This window comes from Empidonax traillii, unplaced genomic scaffold, assembly GCF_003031625.1.
Source record: "Empidonax traillii isolate 1590-97213 ecotype Southwest subspecies unplaced genomic scaffold, ASM303162v1 scaffold191:size1449129, whole genome shotgun sequence".
NCBI classification, from domain to species: Eukaryota; Metazoa; Chordata; class Aves; order Passeriformes; family Tyrannidae; genus Empidonax; species Empidonax traillii.
The window spans coordinates 946,528-962,558 of record NW_020955384.1 but is presented as its reverse complement, the minus strand read 5'-3'; the positions used below and the strand labels follow the sequence as shown (position 1 = coordinate 962,558).

Below are 16,031 nucleotides of genomic sequence, written 5' to 3'. Positions count from 1 at the left end.
TCCCTTTTCTTTGTTATAGTCAGGGAAATATAAAGAAGTACTTTCAGCTTCTTTATGGAGGTCTAACTATAAATTTCACTTGTGAAAATTCTTTTGGAACAAGACAATTCAGCCACTGCAGGTAAATGTTAAAAGTTAAGGATAATCTTGGTACTGAAGGGAAAACCATTGCTGTGAAGTAGAAAAGAGAAGAAAGAAGCAATACAAGTTTTGACAACAAAATAAAGTATTATATTTTACTTGGCAAAATTTCCTGACCCTACTGAAGTCACCTGATTTTATACAAAACAAGAAGATGAATCACTGAAATATCACCTGAAAAAGCACACAAGTATTACTGATTAAATAGCTTGTATTTAACAGGAAATGCCATTCCATTTCCACTGTTGGAATTTCAAAAAGGTTTTAGAAAAGAGTATCAGTTGTCACAACAGTCATCAGTACCATTTACATTTATAGAAACACTGAGATCAATCCTCTTAAAAAATATGTAAGGAATTAGAAGTTCTAGCAAAGTTTAGTCATCCTGGTCTTCCTTTAATTGAGCTCCAGCGTCAGCCTGCAGATCTCATCAAGAGACTTCAGCAGTGGTCTTGTTAGCTGCTCATTTGTTAATAAGACAATACTGAAAAGGTGCTCATAACATGCTACAACACATTTCTTTTTGGTAAGATAGAATCTGATACTTAAGTAATGGAATTAAATGGAATTTACTGAAGTGAGAATTCATTCTGCTTCTCATGTTGTTGTGACCCCATTTCCACTGCAACCAGGTCAGCCTATTTAATTCCTTAAGTCAGATAGGGAGAAAAGATGCACTTCTGCACCACTTTTAGTTCACACACAGTAAATGCAGCCATGTACTGCAGATCCTTATTTGTAAAGTCATGGAGAAAGACAAAAGTTTTGCTGCTGATTCTTTGTAAAGTTGCTCTGCTTCTGTTTAGACTTCTGAGTTGTACTGTAGCATGACTTTACTCAGTTGTTTGTAAACTGAATTAATTTGTGTTCTAATATTTCCATTGTAAAGAAAATTCCTTCCCTGTATTCTTTGTGCATTAAAAGTAACAATACAAAAATGCTTTTTACCTAATAAAACATTACAGGAAAAGGGAAACAACATATTCAAAAATTTCCATGAACACACATCTACCATGACAGTGGTAGCATCCTGCTTTATGTGGTATATGGTAACTTTTTTGTTAATAAAGATTATTAATTAACCCAGTAGATTTTAAACAACATCATTTCTCCTGGCAATTTAGTAAAACACTTCAAATAAGACAGACAAGTGTAGGGTTTGTATTTAAAGTGCTCTTTATCTGATGCAGCAAGTATTTGGCCGGTATCCTTCTGGTCTGTAAGTAGCACTTCACAGACAACTAAGGGCAAGGAGGAGGGGAGGGAGAACAAACTGCTCTAAGTCGTAGCTCTTTGTGAAACAGACCTGAGTGCCAGGTGGTACAGCACTACCAGAGCACAAAACAAACCCAGCCCTTGTGGCCGGAACACTACCATGCACACATGTTCTTGACACAATCTGAAGAGAAGGCAGGTGTTAGTGCCTGGGATTTGCAATCTCCTGCAGTTAGGAAGCAAGCTCAGCGACTAGAAAACTCACTGCAGGAAAAAGCCGCAATCAAATGAACGCACGGCGAATGTCCATGGGGCGGCCCCTGCTGGGTCTGGGTGGGAACCTGTCACTGGGACCAGCTCGTCCTGGAAGCGTAGGGTTTGCTCCAGGCAAGGAACCAATGGGGTCAAAGTGTGGTCTGAATGGAGGAAACTGCCCTGGTGCTTCTCCCTGGCCAGGAATGAGTGAGTTAATTGGGTCTCCAACATATGGAAGTGTTGGTCTCTCATCATATTCTCCACCAATGATCATTGGGGGATAGATTGGGTTTGATGGGAAGGGGTTGGGAGGAAAGGGATTAGGATAGAATGGGTTGGGATGAAAGGGGATTGGATGAGGTATAGGGGGCAGAAACATCATGTGCCTCCATCTCAGGGCCTCCTTCTTCTGTTTCAACTTTTTCTTGTATAGCTGCAGACAGAAAAAGAAGGCATTTTAAAGCTCTGTAAGTGTTCCAGCTTCCGCAGCTGCATTCAGTTTTACGGCACTTCTCAAAAAAGTGCTCCTCACCAGTCTGAAAACCCAGAGCAGCAACTCTCCTGCTTGCCAAAGATCACCAAAAGCATCTTTGGAAGATCTCTAACCCACAATTCAGGCACGCACCATGTAACTTGTTGATGCTGCTTTCCCCTACTCTGACCAACGTGCATACACAGAACACCATACTTTTAAACTAAAATTTAACTCAAAGTTACTGCCTCCCGAAGTCTATGCTTAATTCTCAAATTAGACTCATCTCAGAGAGATTACATAAAAAAGCCACCTACTTCTTTCCAGTCTGTATCACGAGGCCTTGCAATAGGATCTAAAAAGAGAAGCAAAAAAAATAAGAAAAGCAAGTAGCATCTGTGCCACAGGTGCCCAGAGTTCGTCAGAAGTTGCAGGATAATCAAGAGAGAGAAAAACCTTTTTGGTTGATACAGCTTTTTGTAAAGATAATGCATCTTAAAAAACAAAAAGTTCTAGGACCATTTAATAGGCAATCTACTTGCACACTCATTCTGTGTAAAGCATTATCTCCAAACGTTACTGAGTAAATAGAGAAATCCCGGAAATACTGCCCCCACCTTTGCCTTCTGACAGCGCTTCTCTTGACTACCTTTGTTTCTTCAATCCTGTGTGAGAAACTGTAGCAGGAATACATCCTCCCTCCGCTTCCTAATATCTGCAATAGCCAATACACCAAGGTAGCAAAGGAAAAAGATAAAAACAAGGAAGGCCTGCACCACGCAATGGGAAGAACCACATGGTCCACCAGTAATGCCTCAGAAGATTGTCAGCAATTTTCCCGGCTTAAAACTGTGCATCCAGTGAATTACAGCTGGCCAACTGTACTGCATTTACTCAGAGTGTTTAAATATCATTACTGGTTGCCTCTTATCAAAATCTGCTACACCTAATCCCTCTGATAACATGAGAAGTAATCAGAGAAAGATGTGCCTCGACATTACCTCGGAAATCCCGCAGATACATAAACCTCCACAGAAGCTGGTCATTTGAAGCTGTGTAAAGATCACGGCAAACAGCAGAGAGAGAGATGAGTGAACGGACATCCAGAAGCCTGAAAATCCGAAGCTTGAGCTCAAGAGGAAGGACCACTAACCCAAACACATCCGGCAAGTTCAGAGCTACACAGTGAAGAAAACAGAAGCATTACTTAAATGATGTGGAGTTTATCTCTAAAGGCCCTAAAAGAAAGAAAGAACATTATAATCTTTCACTTAAATCCTCTCCTCTCCATACCCGAGTTACACCACTTTTCTCAGCAACTACTGTGATGTGACTTCATGCAAAACAGATCTCTTGCAACTCTAAGTACACCTACAGAGTGCACGAAATAGGGCAAATGGCACTTTACACTGACCACTATGCCTAAGAAACACTAAAAACATATAACACTGTGTTTATAGGCTACAGAACAAAGGAATAGGTAAAGAAAAAAAGACCTGCCCAATTTCATGAGTCTGCAAAATACACATTAAATAGAGAGCACATGCTTCACATAAAACCTTCCTGCACTAAAGTCTAGAGGCAATTCCACTGAATGGTCTTCAGAATACAAAGCTGAGACCTTTTACTGCAGAACTATGCAGAGACAGCCTACTGCATCACAATCACCAGCATGGGTTACTTCCTACCATACTTTCCAAACCCTCAATGACCAGACACTGACAAGATCATTACTGAGGTTAGACTTCCAAATATGATGCTATATAAATTTTTCTGTTTTGACAAAGAAATAGATCAAAACTATAGAGCTACTGCTACAAAATTATTGTGGTATGATTTTCTCATCATTAAGTGTGAAAAACAGCCACTCCATTTCAGTCTCTGAACAGAGTGTAGAGTAATCAAAAATTAAAACAAGAATTATATTAATATTCTCCCAGTAACAAAGATCACTATAATTTCTTTAGAACATATATATTACTTTACGTTTACTCTTTATATACTCATCACTGAGCAGCTGTTTCTAACACTTTTCCATCAAGGCTTTTGATAGACCCTCTCCCTTCCATCCTCAAAAATTAAGTATCATCTCTAATGTAAGTATTTTCTCTCACCTTGTCGGGCAGCAGCCAGGAGAGAGTAAACCAGCTGGTCTTTAAAGAGACGGGATAACTTCTGAAGGTCTTTGTAAACACCTGCAACCTTCTCTGTCAAAGAAGAGAGGCAAAAAGCTTAACTTCAGAAGTTTATAAGGCAGAAATTACACAAGAGTTACAGTTTTCTTGTAAACAGAACTCTAATCTGTTTGTGATCTGGATGGGAGCACCTCTGCAGCTACAGTGTAACCATCCTTGACAAACTAGACACTACTTCCATGGTCAGGCTCAGCTTTCCCTTTGGCCTTAAAAGCACATGTGTAACGTGTTCTAAATGCCTGAAACAGTCATTTTTCCGACATTTTTCTGACAGAAGTGGTTATCCATTCTGTTCTCTGAAGAAAGACAAGCCAGAAGGCTCTGTTGTTATACTGGACACATTTCAGCACTCAGTTCTTCTAAAGCCTTTTGATTAGACTTACACACCAATGACTGGGACTACCCAGAACATAGAGTAGGATGTTGAGTCAGCCTCAACTGCCAGTAGAACAGCTCATCTACTTCAGAGAAAAAAAGGCTAGTCAGGCCTGTGCTCACAAGGATCTACATCAATCTGCCCCTCTCTGCTTATTTGACTTAGTTTCCCCCCTAATTTTGGCACTCTGAAGAAACCTATGTGGTCAGCACATGTTTTCTGACAAAAAGACTCTAACAATTACAGTGCCACATGAAGAATGTAGGTACCACCAGACTCTGAAGTCCTGAGCTGCCAGGCAGAAAGGGGATATTTTCCAGCATTGCTGTCCCAGAGATCCACACATATGCTTAGGACCTCATAAATAACAGGCACAGGGGCCAAAGGATAAACTGGACCTTGCAAGGTTCTTTCCTTACACTGTTAATCCAAGAAATACAATTTGTTTTAACAAAACTTGAGTAAATGGCTACAATCCAGATTCCTTTTACTACAAAGTTATGACTAACCTAAATGGTAACCACATTTTTATCCTGTTTTGCTCTTCTGTACCTATTTGGTGCTCTACTAAAGTGCATCTTTACCCGCTGTACCACTTTTTTACTTTCCAGTTTAGTATGAGTATCATAATTCAATCATACCTGGGTCCTGAAAGCAAACAAAGGATGCTGGCAATAGCTGGATTCTCTTAACACTTTTAATCTCGTTGTTGATTTTTAATGTTGCTGCAAATATAAGAAAAAAAGACACTTCAAAACTTAAGACATGCTGAGAGATGACAAAGACCACTTCATTACTGCTTTACTCTTTGGATGTGTTTTACTTTCCTCCCCTACCAGATCCCACAAGGAAAGTACCCAACTATAGCAAGCAGGTAGACAAATAAAAACTTTTTTTAAAAAAAAGGCACTTAAAATAGCAAAGCAGCAACTAAGCACTACTTTCAACAATTCTATCACAAGAGATGTAACACAGCTAAAAGATGTAACACAGACAGCCATTATTATAACCAAATCATCAAAGAAATGCTAAATAGAGAAAACTCAAGTTTACTTTATGAACACTCTATGCATGGTAGTTATAACACAGTCCTAAATCTAATCTTAACCCAACTTGGTTAAAACATCTGATCATATTATGTACAGGTTCTGAGAAAACATGTGCTAATACAAATTGGCAAAATCAGTTACAAGTTTTAAACAGAAACATCAAAAATTTAATCAAAGATATCTTGAAATTAGAACCAAGTCTCAATTTAATATTGTTCCTGAAAAAATGTGGAATTACTCGAATGCTAAATAAAATAAAGAACAGAAAGGAAAAAAAGACAAATCTCAATAGAAGTCATCAAGTGATATGGAAGTTGCTTCAAAAAAGTAGACTTCCATACTTTTTCTGGATTGAATGGCTTAAACTAAATACAATTTTTGAGACCACAATTAGTGTACAACAGAAAAGATTATACATCAGAGCTAAAGAATACATAGTCTGGAAGTTTTAAGTCTTGCAAAGAACATAAGACAAGACACAACAATACTGTAGCTAGAGCAGATCTACTTCTTTTCATGTCTGGCAATGTATACCAAAGTTCTTATGAAATAAGACAAGAAAGATTTCTAAAACATTGCCATGGAAAGATCAGTTGAATCTCCTAAGGATTGATGTGTTATAATTAGAGAGAGAGAGAAACAGTTAATAGAACAGACCAGAAATGCCACGAGTATTCAGCATCAGGAGTGGCATCTCCTGCACCTCAGCAACCCAAGCAATAAAGGTGCAGCTCAAAACAGAGCTCACAAAATTGCATATAAGTTTTCTCTTGCTAAACACTGGTGATACTTAGCAATGTGCATCCAGGATAAAAATCTGACTGACTTACCATTAATAGCAACAAGATCTCCCAGAGGCACACAAGTCAAACCAGCAGAACCTTCCTCGCAAAGGGGATGTGTGTACTGTAGCTTATAAACACCACTGCCCCTCCACTTCTCTGGCATGGAGACTGCCTTGGCTTCTGTCCCCTAAAAATGCAAAGAGGTAACACACTGTCATACTTTAGCAGCGTACCAATGCTGAGGGGTGAGAAAAGGATTAAAAGTTAGGAAATTGCAGAATGATGTTTGCAATTCAACTCTTAGTTCAGTCCTAATGCACACGATGACATAGTGATTATGAATATGTGTGACTATATGCTATTTTCCCCAAAAGAGGTGAAGTTCAGTAATTTTTTGTCCTGACAGGGAAGGTTGTTCAGTGATCAGTCACACCTATTTCTCTGAGACACATACTTCATTCTGTCACCCGTCCCAGCACTCTGATAGCTCCTGCACATATGTTAATTTGCTGCACAAAAAAACATGTTGTTGCACATTTTCTGTGAACTTACAATATTTGACAGGGTTTTAATAATCATAGTTTGAAGTTATTTCAAAAACTTGAGTCAACGAACAGTTTCTTTCAACTTCAGTATGAAAAGGCTCAGATGGAATCCCAGGGGGGGATATGACATAACTACAAGTAGTTTCTTTCGTCTTAAATCTGCACAGTAATCATCTTCCCTACTTCCAAGCCTGCTCACTGACATAAACAAACTTTCTTCATAGTGGCAAACCTATTCTTCAGGTAGTATTTCACGTTATGGGGATGCAAGGAATTTAGCAGATTTATTAAACTGGTAACGGTCAACCAGACACACACGTGCTTAGTTAGCCTCACTGCAAGAAAAAAAGATGGGAATTTAAACACCTTTCCTCACATCAGATCTTTTTCTGCATGTCTGGTCACTTATTAGTAAATATATAACGCAAATGTAAAGGGAGAAAGTGAATTCATACACTGTACAGTGGTACTGCCACAGGTGCTCAAGTATGACACCTCTTCAGATTAGTGGAGCCAAAGCCTAACTTAACACTTAGCTCAAGTTCATACTGAATTGGAGACAACATTTTGCCAGACCTAGGCCTTGCTAAGCACCACTTAGCAGGCTATCACTGAGATGACACTGACACTTAAGGCAGTACTTTGAAGAAGTGCTACAATTTAAGCACATCTACACATGCTCAAGAGCATAAAGCAGAAACAGAAGCTTATCAGCTGGGTCCCAGGGAGGCTGAGGACCAAAAGAAACACAGGGACAGGCCTCTTCCCTTGCACCTAAAAGCTGCTCTAGTCTTTAGCCCAAAGAATTACTAGTCAGGGAAATTAGAGAAGCTGGAACTTCAGCAGCCCCTGCTGCCAACTGACACATACAATGCAGAAGCAGGTCCTCAGACGGATCTTGCATTACACACTCCCATGATATTCCAAAGCTTTCTCACACTGAACAAGAAATTTCTGTTTGCTTATGCACCTACCTACCTGAGGTACATAGCCTGTCTCCATCATGAGCAGATGAACCAGAACTATCAAGGCATCAGTGGCACTGGTGCACTCAGCAGAAAGGTAGAGCATCTCCAAGGAGTGGGGTATTTCACCATCAGCGGCTTCACTGCACAGCATGGGTTCCGAGGGATAGGAGCCTGTACCTTCTTCCAGGTCAACATCTTCTGGGACTAATCCAGAAGGAAATTCTACGCTGGATCCTGCCTTCAGGAGAAAGCAAAACATAACTTTGTTCAGAAAATTACACCTCTATATACATCAACATTTTACATCAACATTTTGCTTATTCCATTTCCCATGATTTCCCGTACAAGTTGTACGTACAAGATTCATTACACCTCCATCTTTCAGTGTTCCAGATGGAGACTGGGATTATATAGATAGCCTCTGTATTTTCTGAATCTTTAGAATACCAGCCCTTCATTAAAGGGTCTGTCATTTTATTTCATACACAAATCGAAGACAACATGATAATACTATATTAAACCTTCAGAATTTGAATTTTGTAACATGCACAAGAATAATTTAATCACTGTAGTATCACCGTTAATTTGAACTTAGCCAACAGGCATGGCAAGTAACCAAAATGGTAACTGGGACTGCCAACAAACACAACAGGCCTAAATAGCAGGAAAAAAAAAATCCACGAAGTGCATCTGCTGTCACTTGAAGAGAAGTGTGGCTTTATTGTAGCCTCCTTTCTTCTACAAAAATTACACCATGTTATTAACTGACAAAACTACACAGACACATTACAAAAATAAAAAGGTAGAAAGGCAAGGGTCACGAAAATGGAAAAAAAAAGAGCCTGATTCCAACAGGCAGTGCCTGTTGCATCTGCTCAACACCTAGAATCAGTTTCCTCAAGAAGACACCACTGAGGCAGGCAAGAAACATAATCTTAATTTCCTTAGGAAAAGTGCATGTTCCAGCAAAAACATTCACTCCTGTAAAAACGTCAGACCTGAAACACTTTAGGACCTCTGAATTAGCTTCTGTGCCACAGGTAATATACAATGAGGAGAGATAAATTTCCATTCAAATAACTGGATATACATCAAACAGGTATTAAGTGCCAAATATTCTGAAGAGACTCTCTCCTACAGAGTACAGCAACTGACACAACAACATACCTTCTTTTTTGCTTTGTGCTGTACAGGACAATTCTCACCTACTTACCCTCTCATCACTCTTTTGAACTTCCAGCTGAGCTTTCTCGTTGTCAGATTGCTCATTCTGCCCTTCTTCTTTTGGACTGTTTGCCTCGCTGTTGTTGGGGGTCAAGGTGGATGGCTCACGACCATTCTGAAGTGGGGGAGGAAGAGGAGTTGAAGGAGGAGGAGGTAGGCTGGGTTGTCCATCTGCTTCTTCTAGTAGCAAGCATATCAAATCACCAGAAACAATCCCGTACGAAGCTAAGGTCTTCTGATCCTCTGTGAGAGCATCTTTTCTGTTCAGTGTTATTGCAAACTTGGTATCAGAACTGAAAAATAAATAATTTTTTTAAAAGAGTAAGGAAACACAATTGGCTGCACCTGGGTAACTGCACACAGAGGTATGTGACTGGATGGGCCACTTAGTGCTATGGTTCAGTTGACATGGTGGTGATCAGACAAAGGTTGGACTTGGTGCTCCTGGAGGTCTTTTCCAGCCTTAACGATCCCATGACTCTATAGCTAGAAAAGCATACTCCGTATTACAATAGTACCATGCCATGGGGTTTAATCCATTAATAATGAGCTATATATTAGAGAAAGAGTGAGGGCGAAAAAAAAGTATGAAATTATTTCCCCCATGTTTCTTTCCAGGTACATTTCTAGTAGCCGAAGCTGCTTGGTAGATAAAACTTCATTTACAGAAATTTCTCATAAAAAAGTTACAAACAAAAGCAAACAAGTGCCCTTCAAATTCGAAGATATTACACCCAGCAAAACAAGATTTAAATAAACTAGTGGCTGAGATTATTTAAAAATAAATAGCATTGAAGACTCCACCATCTTGCTTCCTCATGAAGCAAAACATTACTTTCAAAGATCAGCAGCTGAACTACAAGATGGTAGTCACAAATGAGGGTAATAAGAAAAGATGCTTCAGGGCACACACGTATGAAAAAAAAAAAATAGAAATGAAACTGGTTAGCAGGGAAGCGGCCACCCAGCTTCAGCTACAAAACACACACACACTGTAGCAAGACAAGCAGCAACTTCAGATTCCTCCTGCCCACGGCACACGTGAATCACCAGTGAAACACCAGTACATCGGACCTAATTAGAGGTTTATGGTACAAACCCTTCAGCCACCGCAGGGAAAAAACCCTTTTGTAGGCGATTCTTAAATTGGTTCTGCAGACTTCACTTTCCTACAGAAGACACCCTGCACCCACTGTATAACATAAGGGCCACGCACGAACCCGAGTCAGCTCTGACTGAGCTGCGGATCCGCACTTCGCAGCCGAGCACGCCCGAAGTTTTGCTCTCCCGTTCCGCAGCGACCCGCCGGGAAGCAGCACGCGTCCCGGGCGCTGCCGGAGCCGGGGCGGCCCGCCCCCGTGCGCGGGGAAAAGCCCTCAGACTGGGAAGGCTTTAATCCCTCAGACCGGGAAGGCTTTAATCCCTCAGACCGGGAAGGCTTTAATCCCCCGGGACGCGCTCCCCGGCACGGCCGCGCCAGCCCGGCAGAGGGCAGTACTGCGCCCGGGGGGGCGTTAGGGGCAGACACCCCCCCAGCCCCGCGTGGTACGGCCCCGCTGCCCCCCCCCCGGCCCCCCAATGGTTTGGTCCGCACGGTACCTGTACCCCCAGGCGGGCAGCAGGGCCGCGCGCAGCTGCGCGCGCAGCTCCCCCAGCGTTGGCCCCGCCCCCGGCAGCTCCAAGGCCGCCGTTCTCTTCTGTAGCCGCACGCGGAGCTTCATCGCGGCCGCCGCACCACCGGGAGATGGGGGGGGAACCTCCGTTCCCCCCTCGCGCCCCGAGCGGGCCCCGCCGAGCGACGGCAGCGGCGGCAGTGGTACCGACGGGGCGCTGGCGCAAGGGCTGCCGGGCCGGGCCGCGCCGTTGTTTTGGTTGTCGCGGCGCCGCCTCAGCCCGGCCCCGGCCCCGCCCCCGATCGCTGCCTCGGCGTGCCGCGCTCTGACCTGCGCAGCGCCGGCGGCCCCGCCCGGCCGCGATCGACGGTTGGGCGTTCGGCCGCTCGCGCGCCCCCTCAGGCGGTGTGGGCGGAGTCGCCATCGCTGCCGCTCCGTCCGCTCCGCCCTTGCCCTGCGAGGGGGTGAGCCTCGGGCGGGAGTGATTCCTGCGCCCTTGCTGCTCTCGTCCTCCTCGGTGTAACAGCGGGTCAGGTGGTGTTACAGAATCAACTAGGTTGGAAATCTCTGAGATCATCGAGTCCAACCTGTGACCGAACACCACCTTGTGTACTAGACCATGGTATTAAGTGCCATGTCCAGTCTCTTTTTTAAACACCTCCATGGACAGTGACTCCACCACCTCCCTAGGCAGCCCACTCCAATGTCCAATCACTCTTTCTGTGTAGAACTTCTTCCTAATATCCGACCTAAACCTCCCCTGGCACAGCTTAAGACCATGCCCTCTTGTTCTACTGCTAATTGCCTGGGAGAAGAGACCGACCCCCACCTGGCAACAATCTCCCCTCAGGTAGTTGTAGAGAGTGACGAGGTCTCCCCTGAGCCTCCTCCTCTACAGGCTAAACAGCCCCAACTCCCGCAACTCCTCCTCATGGGACTTGTCATCCAGTCCCATCACCAACCTCGTTGCCCTTTGGACGTGCTCCAGTACCTCAATATCCTTTCTAAATTGTTCTGAAGCCAAAAATGCCAGTGAAAACCTTGCACTGGCTGCGTGTCAAGCCGTTGACGAGGCTCGTGGAAATGCACAAGGGGAAGGGCTGAAGGAGGATGCTGCCCCCCGAGAGTGTTTAGTTTTTTAAGGGAACCTGACTTTTCTAGACCAGACTACTGAACTGTTATCTCAGAAGGGGTATTAGAACAGCTTTGGTCACAAAATCTCACCAGAGGTATTAAGTGGTACAAACAGAAAGTTTACTGGCTTTAGGTCACCTGTCAAAATGGGGGAAAAAGCCCCTACCTACATCTTCGGTCTCTATGAAAAGTACTCTCAGCTCTATCTGGAAATAAACACTCTGCTTACTACAGTGGTAGTGGTAGTACTAGTACTTAGTACTGCTAAGTGTTGTGTCGATTGAGGGAATAATGTAAAAGGCACAATTTAAGTTTTCACTTTAATGAATTACGCTGAATTTCAAAAAGCAGCGAATTCAGAGGTAACTTGGAAAATAATTTGCATATTCTGAGATCATCTTGGCTTTCTTTCTAATGATAACATTTACTTACATTTCTCCACACAAAGAATAATACAAGAAATGTGAGGTGCAGGAAATCTGGGATACTTTCTAGAAGTACTGTACTAAAATAATAAGAGAAACCCAAAGACCTAGGTTGCACAACTATCACAAAATACAACTGCTTATTAGGGCCTTGTTCACATTGCTTAACCCTACCTGTGTCCTTTCAGCACTTAGCCAGTGAGAAAAAGGACACTGAAACTTCAAAAATTCTCTTTTGGGCTACAGGTGAAATCTCCTTTATACCATCTGAACATGATCATCCAACCCAGGAAAATTGGTTACTAAATTTTCATTTTAGAGTTCACTGTCAGATACATCTCAAACTGAAGAACGGCATTGGAATGGGCTGCCCAGGGAAGTGGTGGATTCTCCATCCCTGGAGGTATTTAAGAAGAGACTGGATGTGGCACTTAGTGCCATAGTCTAGTAACTGCAGTGGTAGTGGCTCAAGGGTTGGACTTGATGATCTCAGAGGTCCTTTCCAACCCAGCTGATTCTATGATTCGATGATTCTGAAGGGCAGCCATCATCTTTTTTCGACATGTCAATAAATTCCTCAGTGGAAAGGTGATGAAAGGCAAGGCAAGGCAAGGAGTCTACTGAGGTGGAACACCACTCATTGAGCAATGGAAGAACTGATGCTCATTGAAATCAGCTAGGTGTAACTTATCAGGCCCTCAATGCCAAACATTAAAACAAGTAATTTCCTGAGAACCTGCGCCCTTTGCCACCCCCCTTTTTGGAGGAGTGCTTCATCAGTTGTCATCAAATAGGGTCACATCCTGGATGAATCCAGAAGAGTGGGTTGATGGAGCAGAGGGGGATGAGAATGGAATTGTCAAGAAGAGTAGAAAGGATTGTGTTTGTCAGAAACGCTGCTTTGCTCTCTCTTGAAGAGGGTTGAATCCAAAGTGAGTCATGCTCCTGCCTCAACCACTTTCCATTGGCCAGAAATGTTTTGCTGTGTTTCATTCTTCAGAGTTATCCCTGTCCCAGCCACCTCCTGTTATCCCACTGGCTCCAGGGCATTTTAGTCTGTGCTCTTTTGGAAGGGTGGAGGAGGCTTCCCCTCTTTTGGAAATGTCCCTGGCTACAGTTGTGATGCTGCCAGCAGAACTACCATTTCAGTAACTTGCACAAGCTCAAGTGATTGTGTGGCATAAAATGGTTCCGTTTCTCAGTGGCTGGCTATAGTCATTGTTAGGTAACCAGCTACAGGAGTTACAAGTGAGCATTTCAGCTGCCATTCTGTGAATTTTTCCTTTGAATTTTGTGAGTCATGCCATAATGTAAGGTTTAGACATGTTTTGCATGCAGCACTATTAAACAGGAAAACCTAGGAGACAATTAGGATGAAAGGCTAAAACATTTTCCTCAGCTTTGAAGTCTGGAAAATTTCAAATGACTCATCACCACCATTATTGTTTTCCCTCACACATCATTCTAGAAGAAAGGGCTATTATTTGATGAGTTACAGGTTTTTCTCCACCATTTTAATTTTGTCTCCGTCAACAGACAGAAGACTTTCAATGGCCACGTATGAAGTTGACCTCAGGCTGGGAAGGGCACATGCAAAACAGTGCAGGAAACCTGTGTACTTAAAACCTTGAAAAAATGGTTATGTAAAGAAGAATTTTGACTTTCAGCATAGTTCGCTCTTATCAGAATTTGTGAATGATTTTTAAGTAATTCCTTAAGATAATACACGATATGGTGACAAAAGAAAGCTCTTCGTCAGTAGCTTAGAATGGTTGTTAAAAACAATGTGTTTTCTCTACTCAAAGTACTTTATTGAGGATTTTTCTTCCCTACATGGTCAGTGTGAAACACAAGCAATAGAACCAGTTCCACCAAAGCAGTAAAATCCTACTGATAGCCCTAGTGGGTTGTCTTGAGAACACTGAAACTTAAAGCTGTAGTCTTGTTGACATAGAACTGTGGCAGAGGAGAACTGTAAAGAGTAAAGGTCTCTCTAGTTCAGTTACATACATCATGGATTTTTTTTTTTTCTGAATGATGAGTGTGGTAATAAAGCTGTGGACTTTTTCCATTATTTTTCTTTATGTATTTGCCCCTACAAAGAATGTATTTTATAATATATATAAGCAAATATGTATGTGTATATATGTTAAACCTGTGAAAGAGGGTGGTATGAAGGCTGGAACATCATCAGGAGATCTGTGAAAGTCTGAAGCGGCATTTTAAGGGTACCAGTGGAGGAGGAGGTTCAAATCAAAGCTAGTGGAGAGAACCTCCTAACTTCTTGCAGCTTGCTAGTGGTCAGCTTTGCTCCTAAAAGGTATTTTAAAGCCCCTTGTGTCGATACTCTATAGCCAATACATTTAGAGGAACTCTGCTTTATACCATCTCAGCTTGGTTGAATACAGATGACCCTTAAGCAGTGTCTGGAGTTTGCTCATGTAACTCTTAACTGCTCTGTTTTTGATTAAAATCTTGATCACAGGGAGCAAAGGACCTTTCAGTGGGTTTTCTGGAGTTTGCCAGATTGCTTCAGATCTTTTTAGCTACAACTGCATTTTCTTAGATTTACATATTTACAGCATTGAATTGCTGGGAGTTGTGTGCACTCCAAGATCAGAGTTTGATATCTCTGCATTAGCAGACCAAAATCACAATTCTCTGGGTAGTAAAAAGCAGCTCAGGTTTTTCCTAGGGAGGTTACTGCATCCGCCTTCTAGGAATCTTACAGGACTGCAATTTGTGTGAAACCAGGGTGGTGGCTGCCAAGGCTGAGAGAGCTCCTCATGCTATTGTCAGCTCCATGAAAGTAACAGAATGGTTGGACAAGAATCTAAGAGTGAGCCAAATGACTGGGAGAGAAGGAAGTTTAGAACAGAACTATGCAAATGATGGTCTCAGGTCTGAATCTGGTCAATTCAGATTCCAGATAAATAATGCCTGCTGATTTTCTGCTCAAGGTCTCAATTCATCCTACTCTTCTACTGTCTCTAGGGAACCAGCTTAAGTGCACCCTTAGAGTTCTTAGCTGTGAGGGCAGCGCTAGAACAAGGACATTGATTTTTGTTCCACTAAATGGATTTTGGTAAAAATGAACCTTGTAGTCCTGGCTCAGGTGCAAGGATAGGGCAGTTACAGAGGTCAGCAAAATTAACTCAATGGATCCAAACAGTGGCTATGTTTTTTTCCATCAGCTCATCACACAACTGCCTCCCAACATTGTTATCCATTGTTAATGGAATCTGTGTAGGCATTGCAGCTATGCTATTTATTTTGCAGCCTGACACAGATTAATAGTTCTCTGGCAATCCTGCTCCAAGGTTTTGAAAGCCTTTATGGAGGGCATCAGTAGTCAAGCCATGCTCAGGAAAAGCTGTGGTAACACAAAGGTTTTGCAAAGCCTCTGAAAAATCAGGGGGTGTCCCAGACAAACTCACAGATACAACCTGTGGGGGCAGGGGGGGCTGTTGCCTCCTGTGGATTCTGTTGGAAGATTTCATAGAGCTACATCATGGGCTGTCTCATGAGCTGGGCAGTGGATAGCATTGCTTTCCACACTGAATGGAGATTACCATGAACAGGAACTTACTGGAGTTTTTCTCATTCTAGGGGTATTTCCAGTTGCTGTGGAGAG

The 16,031-nt window shown here is 42.5% G+C and overlaps 2 protein-coding genes across 5 annotated transcripts in view; one reads left to right on the top strand and one right to left on the bottom strand.

The window, feature by feature from the left end:
* Window positions 1-208: 208 nt before the first annotated feature.
* Window positions 209-11,205, bottom strand: FBXO7 (F-box protein 7). 3 transcript variants are annotated; one of them, XM_027886663.1, is made up of 9 exons: window positions 10,825-11,205; window positions 9,215-9,518; window positions 8,012-8,239; window positions 6,534-6,675; window positions 5,296-5,379; window positions 4,198-4,290; window positions 3,085-3,135; window positions 2,401-2,438; window positions 209-2,044 (listed from the first exon to the last, which is right to left on the bottom strand). In XM_027886663.1, the coding sequence occupies exons 1-9, from the start codon at window positions 10,944-10,946 to the stop codon at window positions 1,640-1,642; spliced, it is 1,467 nt and encodes a 488-aa protein (XP_027742464.1). In that variant the 5' UTR covers window positions 10,947-11,205; the 3' UTR covers window positions 209-1,639. The 3 variants fall into 3 exon arrangements, with proteins under 3 accessions (XP_027742464.1, XP_027742463.1, XP_027742465.1); XM_027886662.1 differs by having other exon boundaries at window positions 3,085-3,261; window positions 10,825-11,203; XM_027886664.1 differs by lacking the exon at window positions 3,085-3,135 and having other exon boundaries at window positions 10,825-11,204.
* Window positions 11,206-12,936: 1,731 nt separating this feature from the next.
* The window catches only part of LOC114058868 (BPI fold-containing family C protein-like), a 28,368-nt gene continuing 25,273 nt past the window's right edge, over window positions 12,937-16,031 (top strand). For both annotated transcript variants that reach the window (XM_027886668.1, XM_027886667.1), the window contains exon 1: window positions 12,937-13,329. The gene's annotated coding sequence lies outside the window, so the exon portion shown is untranslated. The remainder of the gene's footprint in view (window positions 13,330-16,031) is intronic.

Bases quoted from the DNA above. Each gene is read 5' to 3' on its own strand.
- FBXO7 (XM_027886662.1), bottom strand. From the start codon at position 10,946: ATGAAGCTCCGCGTGCGGCTACAGAAGAGAACGGCGGCCTTGGAGCTG. The intron at 8,240-9,214 runs GTAAGTAGGTGA...TTTCTCCTGAAG, and splicing joins TTCAAAAGAGTGATGAGAGG to GCAGGATCCAGCGTAGAATT. The intron at 5,380-6,533 runs GTAAGTCAGTCA...TTATATTTGCAG, and splicing joins AGATCTTGTTGCTATTAATG to CAACATTAAAAATCAACAAC.